We start from the raw sequence: 17,367 nt of genomic DNA on the forward strand, positions 1-17,367 counted from the left end.
TGCAACATTATTCAAATTTAATTTACCTACATCAGGTTATTTACTTTTTTCAATATCACAAAGAGAAAACCTGTTTTAGCCTTGAATATAAAATTTAGATGTCGTTGGAAGTATGAAAATTTTATTATACACTTATGTATATTAAGTATATCTGTTGTCTTTAAAACTTTATGATAAGTGCAAACTTAGTAATATCAAGATGTGTATGTTTGTAAGTTTATTTTAAAAGTAAATTTCAATGCCCATGATAGCCGAGCGGCTAACGCGTCGGCTTTGAGTTTGTCGAGATGACACGTGTCTCGCCGCGATACATCGCGAGTGAATGTGGACGGCTCAATGAGAGCGCATGTACCTCGACGGCGCGCGAGAAGTGACACGCGGCGATTACAAGTGGACGGCAAAATAAAGTCACAATATGTACCTGTAATGCGCGCGAGTTTTTACGCGCGAGTTGAATCGCGCCATTTGGACAAGGCCTGATAATGTCGTGGGTCTCAGGTTCGAATCCTGGATCTGGCAAAAATACACATATTGTTTTTAAATTTATGTTTGGAGTCAGAGTGTGGATCTAATAGTTTGAGCAAGTGGCTAACATCCGTTTCTCGTAAAAACAAAAATCTGTTAATACAAACCTCCACTCTGTAGAGGTCTATGATCCTATTACCCTATTAGGATATGGTCAAAAGAAGAAGAATTTAACATTTTAATCTAAGTGTAGTTATGTTTCCTCCTAAAATATACCTATTCCATGGGGGTAAACAGCGAGGTAACATTGAGATTTGGTTTGCTGTCTGGTAAAAAGTTTGGCAGCCACTGCTTTGGGACATAACTCCAAGTGATTACTCAGTTTAATTCCTAAGTGACCCAAGTGATTATGGGAAAATGTGTTGATCAATAATCTTTGTCATTTCTGTGACAAAAGTTTCGGTATGCGCAGTTGAAACATTACAACATGTCCTTTTTAGAAATGGTGGACGCTGGGGATTAAAAAATGCGACCCGGCACTATTTTATTTAGCATAACAAGACTGTTTATGTCAAAGAAGTACAAGTAAAATAAATTAATACATAGCTAAGTGTCTAAGACTGTATTTAATATCAAATTCAATACGATTTGAATGATTTTAGTACCTATCTACATATTGTTATTGCTCAGTGTGGTGAAAGGCAGTGCCAGTGTGTAGAAATATCTGTCAATGTGTTGTGAATAAGGCAGGGGCGGACAGGCGTGGGCAGCGTCGACGGCCGCTCGGCGCGGAAGGTGGGCGCGCGACCTCCAGCTCGCAGGTTCGACTCCCACCGCCGCTGCCCGTTTTCGTTTCTGACTCACACCAAATACTCGATAAGAGGTTTCGCTGGGTGTTTGCTATTCAGTCGGTTTCCAAACTTAACACTCAGCAATAAAAAAAAAAGTTGATTCCTTCACCCCTCAATCATCCCGGTTATTTTCCTCCCCTTTCCCTTTTCAAACACCAACGAAAATAAACTGCCTATATCCTATCAAATTGTGAAGAATAATTTTGGCATGAATTGGCAGGGTTTCGAGTGTCGTTGTTCAACCAAATCAAGATGATGATATTATATTACACCTATGTAAGGATAAGTGAGTCGCCTAGAGTCATAACTCACATTTTGCAATTTTGTCATTTTTTAGTTAAATCCCAGTGATTTAAAAGGCATTAATATATATAGTTGGCAAAAGTCACTTTTTAAACCGTGTGAAAATTGTTGACAAAGTTGACTGTTGGTGTCATAACTCACATTTTTCAATGAAGTCTGTCATCAAGACCTTTCTAACCAATCAGGGAGCTCTATTTCTCATAGTGCGCTGTGTGTCTGCAGCCTTATGAGTGTTATATATATTTTAACAAAATAATGTAAATCGACTTATTCACTCATTAATATTCAAGGGAGTTCAATAATTTTCTTCTAATTTCAAAAAACAGAGCTCTGGTTGTTTTTTGCGATTATCTCAAAACTCGATTTTTGGAAGATGTGAGTTATGACTCTAGGCGACTTGAGTACTTATATAGGTGGACGTTGTTTTATAAATTCTTAAAATATGGTCAACTTAGCTCATTCGGTGTACTTCCATGTATCTACTTTATAATTTTTGTATCTACTCATTATAATGTTTATCTAATACTGTGTCTATTTAACGCCCACAATAGCCGAGCGGCTTACGCGTCGGTTTATAATGTCGCAGGTTTGAATCCTGAGTCTAGCAAATACACATATTATTGTTTTTTCAATTTGTACATAGAGTCAGAGTATGGACCTAATAGGTTGAGCAAGTGGCTGATATCCATTTCTCGTAAAAACAAAATCTGTTAATACAAACGTCTCCTCTGTGGAGGCCCATATGATCTTATTAGGATCGGACATGGTCGGATATTATAATACGTAAGGGTGAGTATATAGGTGGACGTTGTTTTATAATTCTGTGTTCCCTTTAATATCCAATACGTTTATGAACCATTGGATTGTACCAATCTTCACGTGACTAGATAAACGACGTCATCGTTGTAAGATGTCTTTTCTCTTAGAATCCTTTGTGACTGGATTTTAAAGTCAGATCGAATAAAAAGTGGGTGGAAAGCACATTAACATTTAGTTTTATTATTATTGATACAAGCCACGTCTTGCCATCGAAGGCTGGTTGTTACCTCCATATCGGATATATTATTCATATGTGCAGAAGATATCAACATTTTGTGCGGTGGCTCTTTAGGTATCCCGACCGGTTTCGTGTCCGGAAATTTGTACGTATGCAGTTCGCTGTATCACCGTGAAACGTTTTATCTTAAATATATGGCGGTATATTAAAGACTGTCCAACCTCTTTGGGTCGTATAGTACTGACATAAAATTTATGTATAAATAAAATACGGTTCTTGTCGGTTTTCAATTTACCAGCCAGCAGTAAACAAATTTTGAAAATAACCGATATACTGTATTATTTGTTAGGTAACGTTTTTTTTTTAAATGCGTTTATTCAAGTTTCTTTGTAGTTTACATCATTAAGTATATTATTTTATTTTATATTTATGTAGGTTTACATTCCATTTGATATCAGGCCTTGCTTGTTATGTACAAGGCGAGGGTGAGGTTAGGTTAGGTTTTCATTCTTGAATTCATGAATTTTGCCCAAATCAGCCATGAAAATTTAATTAATGTTCATATTGAATGTAATAAAATTGGAGACCGTAATATAGTAGGTATACGGTAATTTCTTTCCAATAAGAAAGCTCACGGCGAACTGTTCCACGGTGAAATGTTTTACGTACAATTTACATGTCGCGACCCGAGAACTACAGGGTTCTAAGTGAACAACTGCAGCAAAAAAGTTATGGGCTGTTGAAGTTTTGAACGCTTGTATTTTGTTAATTGTGAATGTTTTCAATTATTTTTTTGATTGAATATATCAATGATGGTACTGCTATGTTGTAACTATCAATAAAACTACGTTAAAACTAGTTTTTAATGGTTAATTTTACATTTCATAAATTCAGTTAGAACTTTGACCACCTGAAACTCAATCCAATCACCTTTACTACAAGGTTCTAACTGAAATTTGTATGGAAATCCTGGTGATTCAGGACACATAGTTTCACTTTTCATGGTAAAATAAATAAAATTCTTGAAAGTTATCTAATATAATATTCTTTTCCGGAGAAAATGTATGTGAAAATGGGAAATTTGGAAAAACTTAAATATTTTTTTGTATTTTTTGTTTAAAATGAAAATTATGTTGAAAATATAATTTTATAAAAATACAAAACTATTGTTGATGTACAAGCCCAATGTTTATTGTTCAATTTCAACTGGCTTGTTGTCTTCATCTACATCAGATACATTTATTGTACAAGATTGTTGATATTATTATACAAGATTGTTGTTACTAATGGCTGAGGGAATGTTGTGTAAAAATTCTTCTATTAAATTATTCGCCTCAGTTTTAGAATAAACTTCAAGCCAGCAAGAGACGTATCTTTCAGATCCATCATAACATCATAATGATATTGTATAATTAATACACTAAATCTCTATAGTGTGAGAATTCTCAGGAATAGGGATTTTAGAATACAACATAACCATTTCTTCACCTCATCTACTGAGATTTGAAACATCTCAAACATTTATATCACTTTCAGGAAGACTTTTAAACCTAAAACATTAAATCAATGAATGAAATAGCCTTACAATTCTCTCAATATTTAGATATTATTATTAACAAAAGGTAAAAGAATAAAGTGTACAATATTCGCTCGACATTCACATTGTTAAAATAATCAATTATGTAGTTATTGAAATTAGCGGTTTGTGAATATGTAACTGTAACGTCGTTTGTAACGAAATTTAAAAAAATAACGATAATATAATTAAATCTTACTTACGTTTCATAATATTATTATTCATCTATTAGTGAGTTCACAATTTACTGTTGATATCAAATATCACGAAATTTTTTTTTGAGGTTATGTATCTCGAAGCTATAGTAGTTTATGTAAATACTCATGGTTTATTGTTAAATACACCGCATGAAGTCTAAATAATAAATTTAAAATACAAAACAACAAGATTTTACTCTTCATATTGCAATTTAAACCATTTTAACAACTTTAAATGTATTCACAACCACGAAATGTCAAAGCACATAGAACTTTGTAGAACGACGAATCTTTTTAGATTATGATAGAACTCTTTAGTACCACAGATATTTTGTAAAGTGCACATAGAACTCGGTAGTATTGGGGTTTAATGAAAAAATATAAGAAATATTGACCTCATATTAATATAGTATGTAGATAATGTGACTTGGAAGACTTCCTCATTATTACTTTAGTTTGGCCAAAAATCGACACTTAGAACCTTGTAGTTCTCGGGTCGCGATGTAACCGAACTATATGAATATGCGATATCACCATTGAGTATTAATTACATTCTGTAGTTTTTTCAACATACAACCAGATAACCTGGAGAGATTGCTGGCTTTCGCTAACCTCTAGGAAAGGCGAAGGATAGGAAGCGCGCTGGAACTTATTGGGGGTAACCTACAGCCCTGAGAGACGCAAAGGGCCATGAGGGGTGGAGAGTCCTCGACACTCAGAAAATTAATGTATTTAAGGGTGGTCGCGTTTCTCATCCATGAATGAACGACCAAGAAGAAACTTGCAGCAATAGTTCAAGGTCCTCCATAAATGACGTTAAACTATATCAGTATCTTTAACCACCCTTCCTAAATCATTCTTTTACGTCACAAAATATTTGATTTCTTCGTCTAAATTTCACTACATTTTTGAACATCTTAAGATCGTCAAAATCAATTTCGTTGAAAATGTATAATTTCAATATAGCTAATGTTCTCAATGAATATTTTATTATCTGACAAAAAGAAGTTTATATTATAATTTTGTTATTTTAGTTTTTGACATCACATTGTCTATACCCAACCCATACATCACAAACCATGATGCCAGGATCTGTTTACACACGCTGATATACTTTTTTGATGATTTGATCGATTTTTACCAATGACATTAATAGTCATTGATTTTTACACTCAATTTTTGAAAAATACGTATCGATAGTAAAGTATAGTTTATGCAAAAAACACGGAACACTTTCAAAGCGTTTTTCGGTTTGCGCGAGCTACAGTTTTCCCGTCCATACACACGGGCTTCCCAATAGAAACCGGCTTGCACAGGTAAGCCTTTGGTAAAGCACGAGTGTCTAGCCGGTGCCGGTGCTCTATCTCCTCATAATATGTTTCACGGAAAACTGCCACTGGTTTTAAATGGAAGAAGGAAGAAGTGTGGAAAAGTCTTTGTGTAATCAGTTGAATAAAGGGTTTTCTGTAAACTCTAATAAATTGGCCAAAGCGGCAGATAACGTACTTGCAAATAATACGTCCGAATTGTCCGTAATTGGCAACACTGGCCGGACATTTTTAAAGACTACCTAGGTAATTATTCAATGTTATATACTTTTTATAATTATTATCCCTTACATCTTCTACAACGCAATAATGAATTTCACACAAATACATGAATGTCTTGCATTATATGAAGCATTTTTTTCTGACATTTTTGTATAAAATGTTTGCATTACAGCATCGAGCAACATGGCAAAAACAACTTAAAAGAAGTGTCACAATTTCAGTGGGTGACAATAATATGAAATAGAAAGATTCTCAGATATTAGATTTGTATTGAAAATTACAAAATACTTAAAGTGTATATATCAGTGGCGAAGGATGGAGGTAGGCTGTTAAGATTCTACATAAATAGTGCACACTACATATTCTCAGTCATACGTATTAATTTTTTTTTCATTTATCTAAAAACTACAATGTGTAGATTGTGTTAGTTAGTTTTTACAATTCAATTAAACCCTGCATCAACCAAGGCATAATAGATAATGGTCAAAAACTATTTATCTAAGTATCTATAAAATATCTAAAATTATGCCATTTAAATCATACATAATTTTGGATATTTTATAGATAGAATAATATTTTGTATCTATTATAGTTTGGTTTAGGAGGGGCCTAATGAATTAAAAAAAATAACCAACAATATGTTTAGTATGTACCTATCCTTAATCCAACGAAAACAAATAAGTATGAATGAAAAAGTGTGCGCAATTTTGTCGTATCGCCCATAATATACCAAAAATATTATGGTTTGGTTTAAGCAGGGTTTCATTTTTTAAAACTAACCAACACCATCAGTAAATTGTAGTGTTAGTTCAATAAAAACAAATAAGTATGACTATCAAAGTTTAATGTGCACTATTTATGGCGGATCTTAAAAGCCTACCTCCACCCTTCGCCACTGATATTTATATTGATATGTGAATCAATTTTGTTGATTACAACCACGTAGGCGTTGTACCTATAACGTGACTAAGTTTGGATATTGAAGTTAATGGCCCCACCAAACCACACCCACCCCGCACCACACCCGGTCTTAATTAGGCATATCAAGGAACCCCACGTTTGGATCTTAAGCATCACTTTTATTTTTATGACTAGGAATGTCTCAGGAGCAGTTACCCAAGACTAAGGTCACCATGCACCCAAATGTGCTTTGACTGAATTTACATGACTTTAAGTTAATGTACCCATGGGAGATGTGTACGAGCACGTGTAGGCACGAGCATGTAGAGCACGTATAGGCAATATTAAAAATTGTAGTGAGTAACAAATTAAAGCTAATACAAAACTGCCGAACATTCTAAGTGAAGAGATCATCACGTTGGCAGTACGACGCGCAAATTTTCTTAGTGCAATAAAATTGGCCTGATTGGACTATATTTGGATAGCTAAAATAGATAATAATATAGTACGAAATCAAAACTCACCCTTTGCATGTGTGGAGAGCGGGAATGTACAAACGATGACCAGAAGGGCCGCAGCCAAAATTCTGCATTTGGCCATGGCGATGTGTTAACTGTCCCGCACTGATAGAGGACACGTAGTCACTTGGACACTTTTCACTGATCGTCACCCACTTTACACCACTTTCATCAGGCTTCCTGTAGGCAGCTGAATCTCCTCTGTTATGTCCAAGTTACTGCAAAAAAAGAATGTAAGTTAATTAATTGAGATACAATTTTAAAACACCTCAGAAACATAAAAATCCTAGAAAAATAATCGACTGAATGGGGTGTGAAATCACCTGTTTTATATTCTAGGCGATGGCTCATATGCAATGTGCTACTGATCATAGTGGCGAAGGGTGGAGGCAGGCTTTGGAGATCCAACATAAATAGTGCATTGAAATCTTTGTCAGTCATACTTATTTATTTTCATTGAACTAAGAATAAAAATTATGGTATTGGTTAGTTTTTAAAACTCAATTAAACCCTGCCTTACCAAACCATAATATATAAAATATATTCTTCTAACTATCTATCTATCATCATCAACCGGAGTCGACCCACCGCTGGATGAAGGCCTGCCCCTGCTCTTTCCACTCTTCTCGGTCCCTAGTTCTTTGCTGCCACGTACATCCACCGAAATTTATGAGCACGTCTATCCAGTGGGTTTTAGGGCGTCCCTGTGGGCGTCTAGTGCCCCTTGAGTACCACTGTATGACGGCATTTGTCTAGCGATTGTCTACTCGCCGATCGAACTGTACAGCCCATTGCCATTTCACATGTTTAGCGACCTCTATCACATCGCGTACCTTTGTCTGCATCTTTTGTAATCTCTACACGTTATGCCCAACATGCACAATTCCATTTCACGTTGCGCTACTGGTCATTTTTGGATTTCTCTCACATTAAGAGTCCATAACATGCATACGTAGCACACATTGGTTGAACACTTTACGCTTAATGTCATTGGGAGATCACTTTTGAAGATACCATTCAATCTCCCAAACGCATTCCAGTTTGGTCCTGCGAGCACTCTTGTCATACATACCACCCCGTCAATTGACATTAATTATTAGAATATCCAAAATTATAGGTACCAGTGGCGAAGGGTGGAGGTAGGCTGTTAAGATCCGTCATAAATAGTGCACCTTAAACATAGTCAGTCAAACGTGTATGTTTTTATTGAAATAAGACTACAATTTACAGATGGTATTGGTTAGTTTTTAAAAATAAATTAAACTCTGCCTAAACCAAACCATAATAGTATTTGTGCACACTTTTTCATACATACTTATTTATTTTCGTTGGATTAAGAATACACATTACACATATTGTTGGATCATTTTTTTTAATTCACTAAGCCCTGCCTACGCAAAACTATAATACTCGTAGATAAGAATTATTATTCTATCTATAAAATATCCAAAGTTATGTATGATTTAATTGCATAATTGCATAAGAGTATTTTTTTACTATTATCTATTATTGCTTGGTTTTCGCAGGGTTTAATTGAATTTTGAAAACTAACCAATACCGTCTGTAAATTGTAGTCTTATTTCAATAAAAACATATACATTTGACTGACAAAGTTTAGTGTGCACTATTTATGGCGGATTTTAACAGCCTACCTCCACCCTTCGCCACTGATAGGTACCATTAAATCATACATAATTTTCGATATTTTATAGTTACAAGAATATTGTTTTATCTATTATGGTTTGGTTAGGCAGGATCAGTGACGTCCCTAGACAAAATGCCACGCCTAGGCAGCGCTGAAATGCCGCCCCATTTTTATACAGTATTTTTTATCATCCTTACATGGCCCCAATATTTAAGAAATGTGTTGTATGGATACATTGCTAACAAAATATATTCCACTAAATCCAATTTAAATGCCAACTCTACTTCAATAAACAATATTGCGAGTCCACGGTTTCAGATCCGACCATGTCCAATTCTAATAGGATCATATGGGCCTCCACAGAGTAGAGGTTTGTATTAAGGCCGTACATCAGTTGAGGCACGGTCTAAAAAGATCGTTGCTAGGCGATGCGCGGATTGCGGGTCACGGGTGCAAATGACGCCTGTCAAACGAAATATTATTTGTCATATAAATCCAACATACGTCCATTTTATGTTCTGTTTATTGTTCTATTAGTAACAGTAATAATATATTCATTGACATGTTTTCTTTTTAAAGTAAATGGGTAACGTTTTTAGTCATCTTTACACGATTTAAGAATTAATTGGCCCGTCGCCATCACGAAGCAAAGTGACGTGTTTCTAGCTCGACGTTTTCTCACTGAATGCGAGCGAGTCCAAAATTTCGTCACGCCTACAGTTGAAAATTATTTGCTGTTTCACTGATGCGTCACCTTAACAGATTTTGTTTTTTTACGAGAAATGGATGTCAGCCAATTGCTCAACCTATTAGGTCCATACCCTGACTCACACACAAATTGAAAAACAATATGTGTACTTGCCGACCCAGGATTCGAACCTGAGACCCACGGCGTAATAGTCCAACGCTTAAGCCGCGCGGCCACCTACATTAAAAAATACACCTGACAACTTTCAAAACACGCGAGCTAGTTAAGTACCTATGTACCTACCTATAATTCAAAATATAATTCGCAAATCTGTATGTCTCACTGCTGGTCATCAAGGACGTGACGTCCAAGGACAACAGAAGTAAACTAGACATCGCGAAACCGACAAAAAATACAGTCCTGTTAAACCTTTTATGTTAATTCTTAATACATTTTGTTTCAAACCAGTGAGCTGATTTTTTTAATCGAAGGATATTTTCATTATTAGGTATCTATTTCTATAATATACCTTATGATTCATCTCGATTTGCCGCCCTTCAAGTGACTGCCGCCCCCAAGCGACGCTCAATCTGCCTACCCCCACGGGATGTCACTGGGCAGGATGTAATCGAATTTTAAAAACCATGTACAATTTGTATTATTAGTTCAATGAAAACAAATAAATATGACTGACAAAGTTTGCAGTATTTTTGACGGATCCCCCATAGCCAACCTCTATTATGGTTTGGTTTAGGCAAGGTTTAATTGAATTTTAAAAACTAACCAATACTATGCGCGATTTTACAACGTTTTTATTAGGTCGTATTCTTGTTTGTCCGGTAGTTGTTTATACAGTAAAAATATTGCAATCGATTTCTAACTAACTTCCCGACTAGCTAGACATTTGAAACTTTTAGAATATATCAGAACACAATGCAAATGCATTCTTTTAATACTTTTAGCCATATTTAAGTAGAATTGAATTCATTTTCAGTTAATTCTGTTTTGTATGAGAAGTTATTTCGGAAGAAATCCGTAAAAAGTAAAACACTATTATTGGTTGCTGGGGGTCTGTGGTCCTAGCAACTAAATTATTAATATATACGTGCGTTACTATGGAAATCAAAATGAAATGTCAAAATGACATTTCAGTACCTATTCTATATTATTCAGTATTACTATCAAGTACATTTTTTTGTTCGTTTAAGCTAATCAAGTCAAGATTATACGATTCAAAAGAAAATTTAAAAACGTTGTGTATAAAAAGTTCTATTTATCTTGTAATTATGTATTCTTAGTTCAATGAAAACAAATAAATATGACTGACAAAGGTTATTGTACACTATTTATGTCCGTATCCGGAAATTTGTACCAATGCAGTTCGCCGTATCACACTTCATCGTGAAATGTTGTATCGGAAATATATGGTCGTATATTAAAGACCTTCTAACCTCTTTGGGTTGTATAGTACCTACTGAGATAAAATTCATGTGTAAATAAAACACGGTTCATGTTCGTTTACAGAAAGCCAGCGGCAAACAAATTTTGAAAATAGTCGATATACTGGATTATTTGTTACGTTAGGTTAAGTTTTCATTCTTAAATTCATGAGTTTTGCCAATATCGGTTATAAAAATTGAATTAATGTTCATATTAAATCTAATAAAATTGGAGACCGTATATACGGTCATCTCTTTCCGATAGAAAGCTCATGGCGAACTGTGCCACGGTGAAATGTTTTACGTACAATTTACATGTAACCATTTATGTTGGATCTTAAGAGCCTACCTCCACCCTTCACCACTGATCCCATACCTACTTTGCTAATAACTACTTTCAAACTAACAATTGTATGTCATTGTCATGACGTTGTAAACATCCTGAATTCTGATTGTTATGCTCGCAATGTTTTAAAGCTCAGTTAATTAAATTAAATACTGAAAATGATGTTGGTGGCCGCACATGAGAACCACTGATCTAGAGGGTATCGTTTGTATTTTTTTTTAAAATCCGGAGCCTTCTGCGCCTGTGGGATATGCCGCCACTGAACAAGGTTTGTTTAAAATGTTTATTTTTAACGTTTCTTTGTAGCAGAATGGAGAATCTTTCGCAATCAATAATTTATTAGTCAGCGCTTGGATATCTGTTACCTATATGGTCACAAAATGTTGCACAGGCCGAGTTTAGTTAGTGGCTTGTGTCAAGTAAAAAACTGAGTCATGAATTAATAATAATAATATGTAGTAAGTAGTACAAAATACTTAGTAATAATATTGTAGATTTTATATGATTTCGTATATTATCGAAGTAGTTGTGAATTATAATATATACCTATATTATATATCATTGGCGAGGGGTGGAAATAGGCTCGTAATAGATTTTTGGGTTTCCACCGTGTGTACTTTCTCCTTCTTTCCTCGATGTTTCGGGCTCGTTACAGAGGCCATTATCAAGAGATTATGATGATAATGGCGTCTGAAACGAGCCCGAAACGTCGAGGAAAGAAGGAGGAAGTACACACGGTGGAAACCAAAAAATCTATTACGATAAAAAGACAACCGTGAAAGTCTCAAACATTATGGAAATAGGCTGTTAAAATCCGACATAAAATAGTGCACACTAAACTTTGTCAGTCATACGTATTCGTTTTCATTAAATTAAGAATACACATTACAGGTGAAATTCAATTAAACCCTTCATAAACTAAGCCATAATAGATAATAGTCAAAACATATTCGTATATCTATATAATATTTAAAATTATGCTAATAAATCATCCATAATTTTAGATATTTAGATATGGAAAAATATTTTTTAATTATTATGGTTTGGTTACTATGTAACAGTATTATAACAGTGACGAGGGGTGGAGGTAGGCTGTTAAGATCTGACATAAATAGTCGACACTAAACTTTTTCCGTCATACATATTCGTTTTATTAAATTAAGACTACACATAACATGTGAAATTCAATTAAACCCTGCATAAAGCCAAAACAGATAATAGTCAAAAAATATTCGTCTATCTATAAAATCTTTAAATATATGCCGATAAATCATACATAATTTTAGATATGGAAAAATATTTTTTATTTATTATGGTTTGGTTACTATGAGTATATATTATATCAGTGGCGAGGGGTAGAGGTAGGCTGTTAAGATCTGATATAAATAGTACGCGCTAAACTTTGTCCGTGTTAGAAGCTTTAAACCACGAGTTAGAAGAGTTAATAAAACATGAAACGGTGGTGAAATTCTGTCGATCCCAAAGACTAAGGTGGGCTGGACACGTTGAGAGAATGCCTGAGCACAGGACGCCAAAAATCATGATCAAGTGGATCCCACAGTGGAAACGGTCTAGGGGCAGACCAAAGAAGAGGTGGGCAGACTGTATCGAAGAGGACTGGAGAAAGATGGGGAGGGCTGGAGACTGGAGACTGGAGAGGAGCAGCCAGGGAAAGGAGCGTGTGGAGGACAATTGTAGAGGAGGCCAAGTCCCGCCCCGGGATGTAGTGCCGAGAAAGAAGAAGAAGAAGAAACTTTGTCCGTGATACGTATTTGTTTAATTGAATTAAGAATACATATTATTACAGGTGGTGTTGGTTAGTTTTTAAAATTCAATTAAACCCTGCGGAAACCAAGCCATATAGATAATAATCAAGAAATATTAGTACCTATACATATAAAATATCTAAAATTATGCTAGTAAATCAAACATTATTTTAGATATTTTATTGATATATATGTAAGCATATTTTTTCTATTATGGTTTGGTTTAGGCAGAATATGTATTCTTAATTCAACAAAAACAAATAAATATGACTAAAAAGGTGTGTACTATTTTTATCAGATCGTCCATATCATACTGAATCTATTATGGTTTGGTTTAGACAGAGTTTAATTGATTTTTAAAAATTAACCAACATCGTCTACAATTCGCATTCTAAGTTCAATAAAAACAAATAAGTATGACTGACAAAGTTTAACCTACCTCTACCCCTCGTCACTGCTGAGAGACGATTCCTTCTTTACTGTATCTTTATGTATTTTTAGTTGTTATCCACTTAAATGTAAAACTCGAAAATTATGTAAGGATAAATAATAAGCATGTGGGAAATCTGTGAAAAAATAAATATGTACGAAATAAAATAAATAATTTATGTAAATAAGTACAGCTGGTTTAAGATTGGATAATATTATTCAAGTTTCCTTTAATAACAAAAAAAAATCTCATAAAAATAATATTATAAATGTTCGATGCATAAATTTTCCTTCAGAGTAAGCAAGATTTTTACAACATAATATTATCAAATTAAGACTGTTAAAAATCATTTAAAACTAAATTAATCATTTTGGCTGTCAAGATCAAACAAATATTATGTAGAATGAGTAGACAAATATTTCTTTATTATAATATATTATAAATTATCAATAATTATCTGTTTTGTTTTTGTGACGCTGTTGTCGGTTATAACATAATATGTACTTTTAATATGATATTATTATGTTACTAAAATTATGCACTATCCCGTTTACACGTGCATGGATTCACTACTGACCAGTGACGTCCCATGGGGGTAGGCAGATTGAGCGTAGCTTGGGGGCGGCAGTTACTCGAAGGGCGGCAAATCAAGGAGTATCATTATATATATATATATATATATATATTTCTCTTCTTGGTCGTGCACTCATGGCTGAGGATCGTGACCACATTTAAATTTCGCCATCCTTTGAGCGACCAAGACTTTCCATCCTTCTCGATCTTCCGCTTCTCTCAGGGCAGAATGGATGGTGCCCCCAGTCAGCTCTTTCACTTGGTCGCTCCATCGCGCAGACGCTCTTCCTCTGCTTCGCCTTCCCTGGAGGCTACCCAAAACTACCAGTCTCTCCAGGTTGTCCGGTCCGCGCCTGACAATATGTCCAAAAAACTGCAGAATTCTTCTCAGACATATCGTCGAGAGCCGTTCCTTTATCTTCAGTCCCTGGATGATTGACTGGTTCGTCCTGTGCTCCGTCCAAGAAATGCGAAGCATTCGGCGCCAACACCACATCTCAAAGGCATCAATTGCCTTCCGTTCTCTTGCCTTCAGGGTCCACGACTCGACTCCGTATAGGAATATCGAGAACACTAATGTCACTATATATAATATATAGGAATAGGTGCCTAAACTTAGTAATAACGGAAATATCTTTCCATTACAAAAATCAGCTCACTGATTAGAAACAAAATGTATTAATAAGCATAAAAGGTTTAACAAGACTATTTTTTTTCGTCTGGTTCACGATGTCTACTTTACTTCCGTTGTCTTTGGACATCACTCCTTGATGACCAGTAATGACACGTGCAGATTTGCGAATTGTATTTGAATTATAGGTGGGTACATACTTAGGTACCTGATTAATTTATCTAAATATTTTTGCCAGTCATTCGCGAGTTTTGAAAGTTGTCAGGTGTATTTTTAAATATATCTGAAACCGTGGACTCGCAATATTGTCTATTGAAGTAGAGATGACATTTAAATTAAATTTTGTGGTATATATTTTGTTAATAATGTTTTTCTTAGATATTGAAGTCACGAAAGGATAATAAAAAATACTGTATAATGGGTGGCATTTTGACGCTGCCTAGGGGCAGCATTTTGTACGTTTGAAATTGAATACGTATTATCGAAGCCATGTAAGAAAATGCACGTGTAAACACGTAGTATCGTGCAAGTTGCAAGATTGCATGCATGGACCAAAAAAGTTCAGCAGCTTCTGAATTTTCTCGCGATAGCAACTTGTATGACGTACCCGTGCCTATGCACAGAACGATACTGGCCAACAAATAAGGGATGAGATACATTGGTTTTTATCAGGTAGGTACGTTGATAGTTGGAATTTATTGTTTTTGTTTTATTTTTTATCGTAAAGGCCTCAAAATCAGTCAGTGCCTCGCCCTCCAGGTTCCTAAGCCAGCCATTAAATGTGTCAGTACTTCATGTAAATTAAATAATTTCTGTAAACCTGTGTCATGTTTTTATTTAAAAATCATTGAAATGAACTGTAAACTAGCTCGCTGCTTTCCATAACCAAGGCCTACCGAACAACTTCTACGGCCGCGCTCCCGGTCCTGGCCGACATTCTCCCACTAGATCTGCACATACAGGTCAGCGGCGCGTCAACGATGCTCTTCAAAGGCGAGGAGGCCGTTGTTGGTGACTTTCACCTAGCCCCGCCTCCTCGGCTTGTTGCTGAAAAAGTAACCTCGTTGAAGCGGACAATACGTCTCATGACGCTTGACGCGGCGTGGAAGACCTGGCAGCGACGGTGGGATGAATCAACCAAGGGCCGGCACACATACCTATAGGTATGTATTTTTCCAAATATTAAATGGCGATTGGAGATAACCAAATATCTGACTCCTGACCATCACACCAGTCAATTTGTGACTGGACATGGTGGGTTCGCTGGCAAGCTCTTTGAGCTTGGACTTGTATGCCGTCCGACATGTCCATGCGGAGGGGAAATTCAGGATGCCAACCACATCCTCTGGGAATGTCTTAGAATGTGTTCCAAACGGGAGAAGATGCTCAGGTCGGTCCAACCAGCTGTTGGGCACATCGGGCCGTCCGACTTGGTTGCTACTAAGGCCATTTAAAATTTATTTAATTTATATATATTAAATTTATAATATATTAAATTTAAAATTTAAAAAAAATGCGGCGTCTTACTGCGGGCGTAAAGATCTCTTCACATAATTTTTGCTGTCCGTATGATTAGCTTCATTATTTTGTTTTATATACACTAGAATCATTTTTATTTTCATAATTTCCCTGTGCGCTTCTCTCCCCGGCACTTTGCATTAAAAAGTAACTTTAAACTCAGTCAGAGCTCACTTTGAGCGTAGCAACCTTAGTCCTGGGTATCTTCTCCTAGGGCATTCCCGGCCTAAAACTTAACTAGATGCTTCACATCGCCAATGTAGGGCCACGTGATATGCTCGATTAAGACCGGGTGTGGTGCGTGGTGGCGAAGAGTAGAGGTAGGCTGCTAAGATCCGACATAAATAGTACACACCAAACTTTGTCAGTCAAATGTATTTGTTTTTATTGAACTAAGCCTATAATGTGTAGATACTGTAGAGTTTGTTAGTTTTTTAAATTCAATCGAACCCTGCCTAATTCAAGCCATAATAGATAATAGTCAAAAATATTCTTGTATCTATAAACTATCTAAAATTGCTTTATAGACAGAAGAATATTTTTTATCGATTATGGTTTGATTTAGGCAGGGCTTAATGAATTTAAAAAAAAACTAACCAACACCATCTGTAATATAATATACCTATTCTTAATTCAACGAAAACAAATAAGTATGACTGAAAAAGTTTGCAATGTTTTTCTCCGATTGCCCATAGCATACCTAAACTATCATGGTTTTGTTTAGGCAGGGTTTAATTGAATTTTAAAAACTAACACGTACTATCTACAAATTGTTTTATTAGTTCAATGAAAACAAATAAATATGACTGACAAAGTTTAGTGTGCACCATTTATATCGAATTTCAATAGCCTACTTCCACCCCTCGCCAATGTCGGACAGTAGTTGCATGGATTTACTGGCAGCAATAGTGCGTGTTTTAAACTATCGTGACAATACCTGTTTACACATAAAAGTGCTGACTGTCTCTCCAATC

At 35.4% G+C, this 17,367-nt stretch overlaps 1 protein-coding gene across 1 annotated transcript in view; it reads right to left on the minus strand.

The window, feature by feature from the left end:
* Positions 1-17,367, minus strand: part of qsm (Zona pelucida superfamily protein qsm) — a 100,955-nt gene that overhangs the window by 80,681 nt on the left and 2,907 nt on the right. Inside the window, exon 2 of the mRNA XM_085942679.1 lies at positions 7,364-7,575. Coding sequence (XP_085798805.1) covers positions 7,364-7,439 — 76 coding nt within the window. The 5' untranslated portion in view covers positions 7,440-7,575. The remainder of the gene's footprint in view (positions 1-7,363; positions 7,576-17,367) is intronic.

The sequence above is a fragment of the Rhyacophila brunnea genome, unplaced genomic scaffold, assembly GCF_057557595.1.
Source record: "Rhyacophila brunnea isolate RB1 unplaced genomic scaffold, BYU_Rbru_1.0 scaffold_15, whole genome shotgun sequence".
Lineage (NCBI taxonomy): Eukaryota > Metazoa > Arthropoda > Insecta > Trichoptera > Rhyacophilidae > Rhyacophila > Rhyacophila brunnea.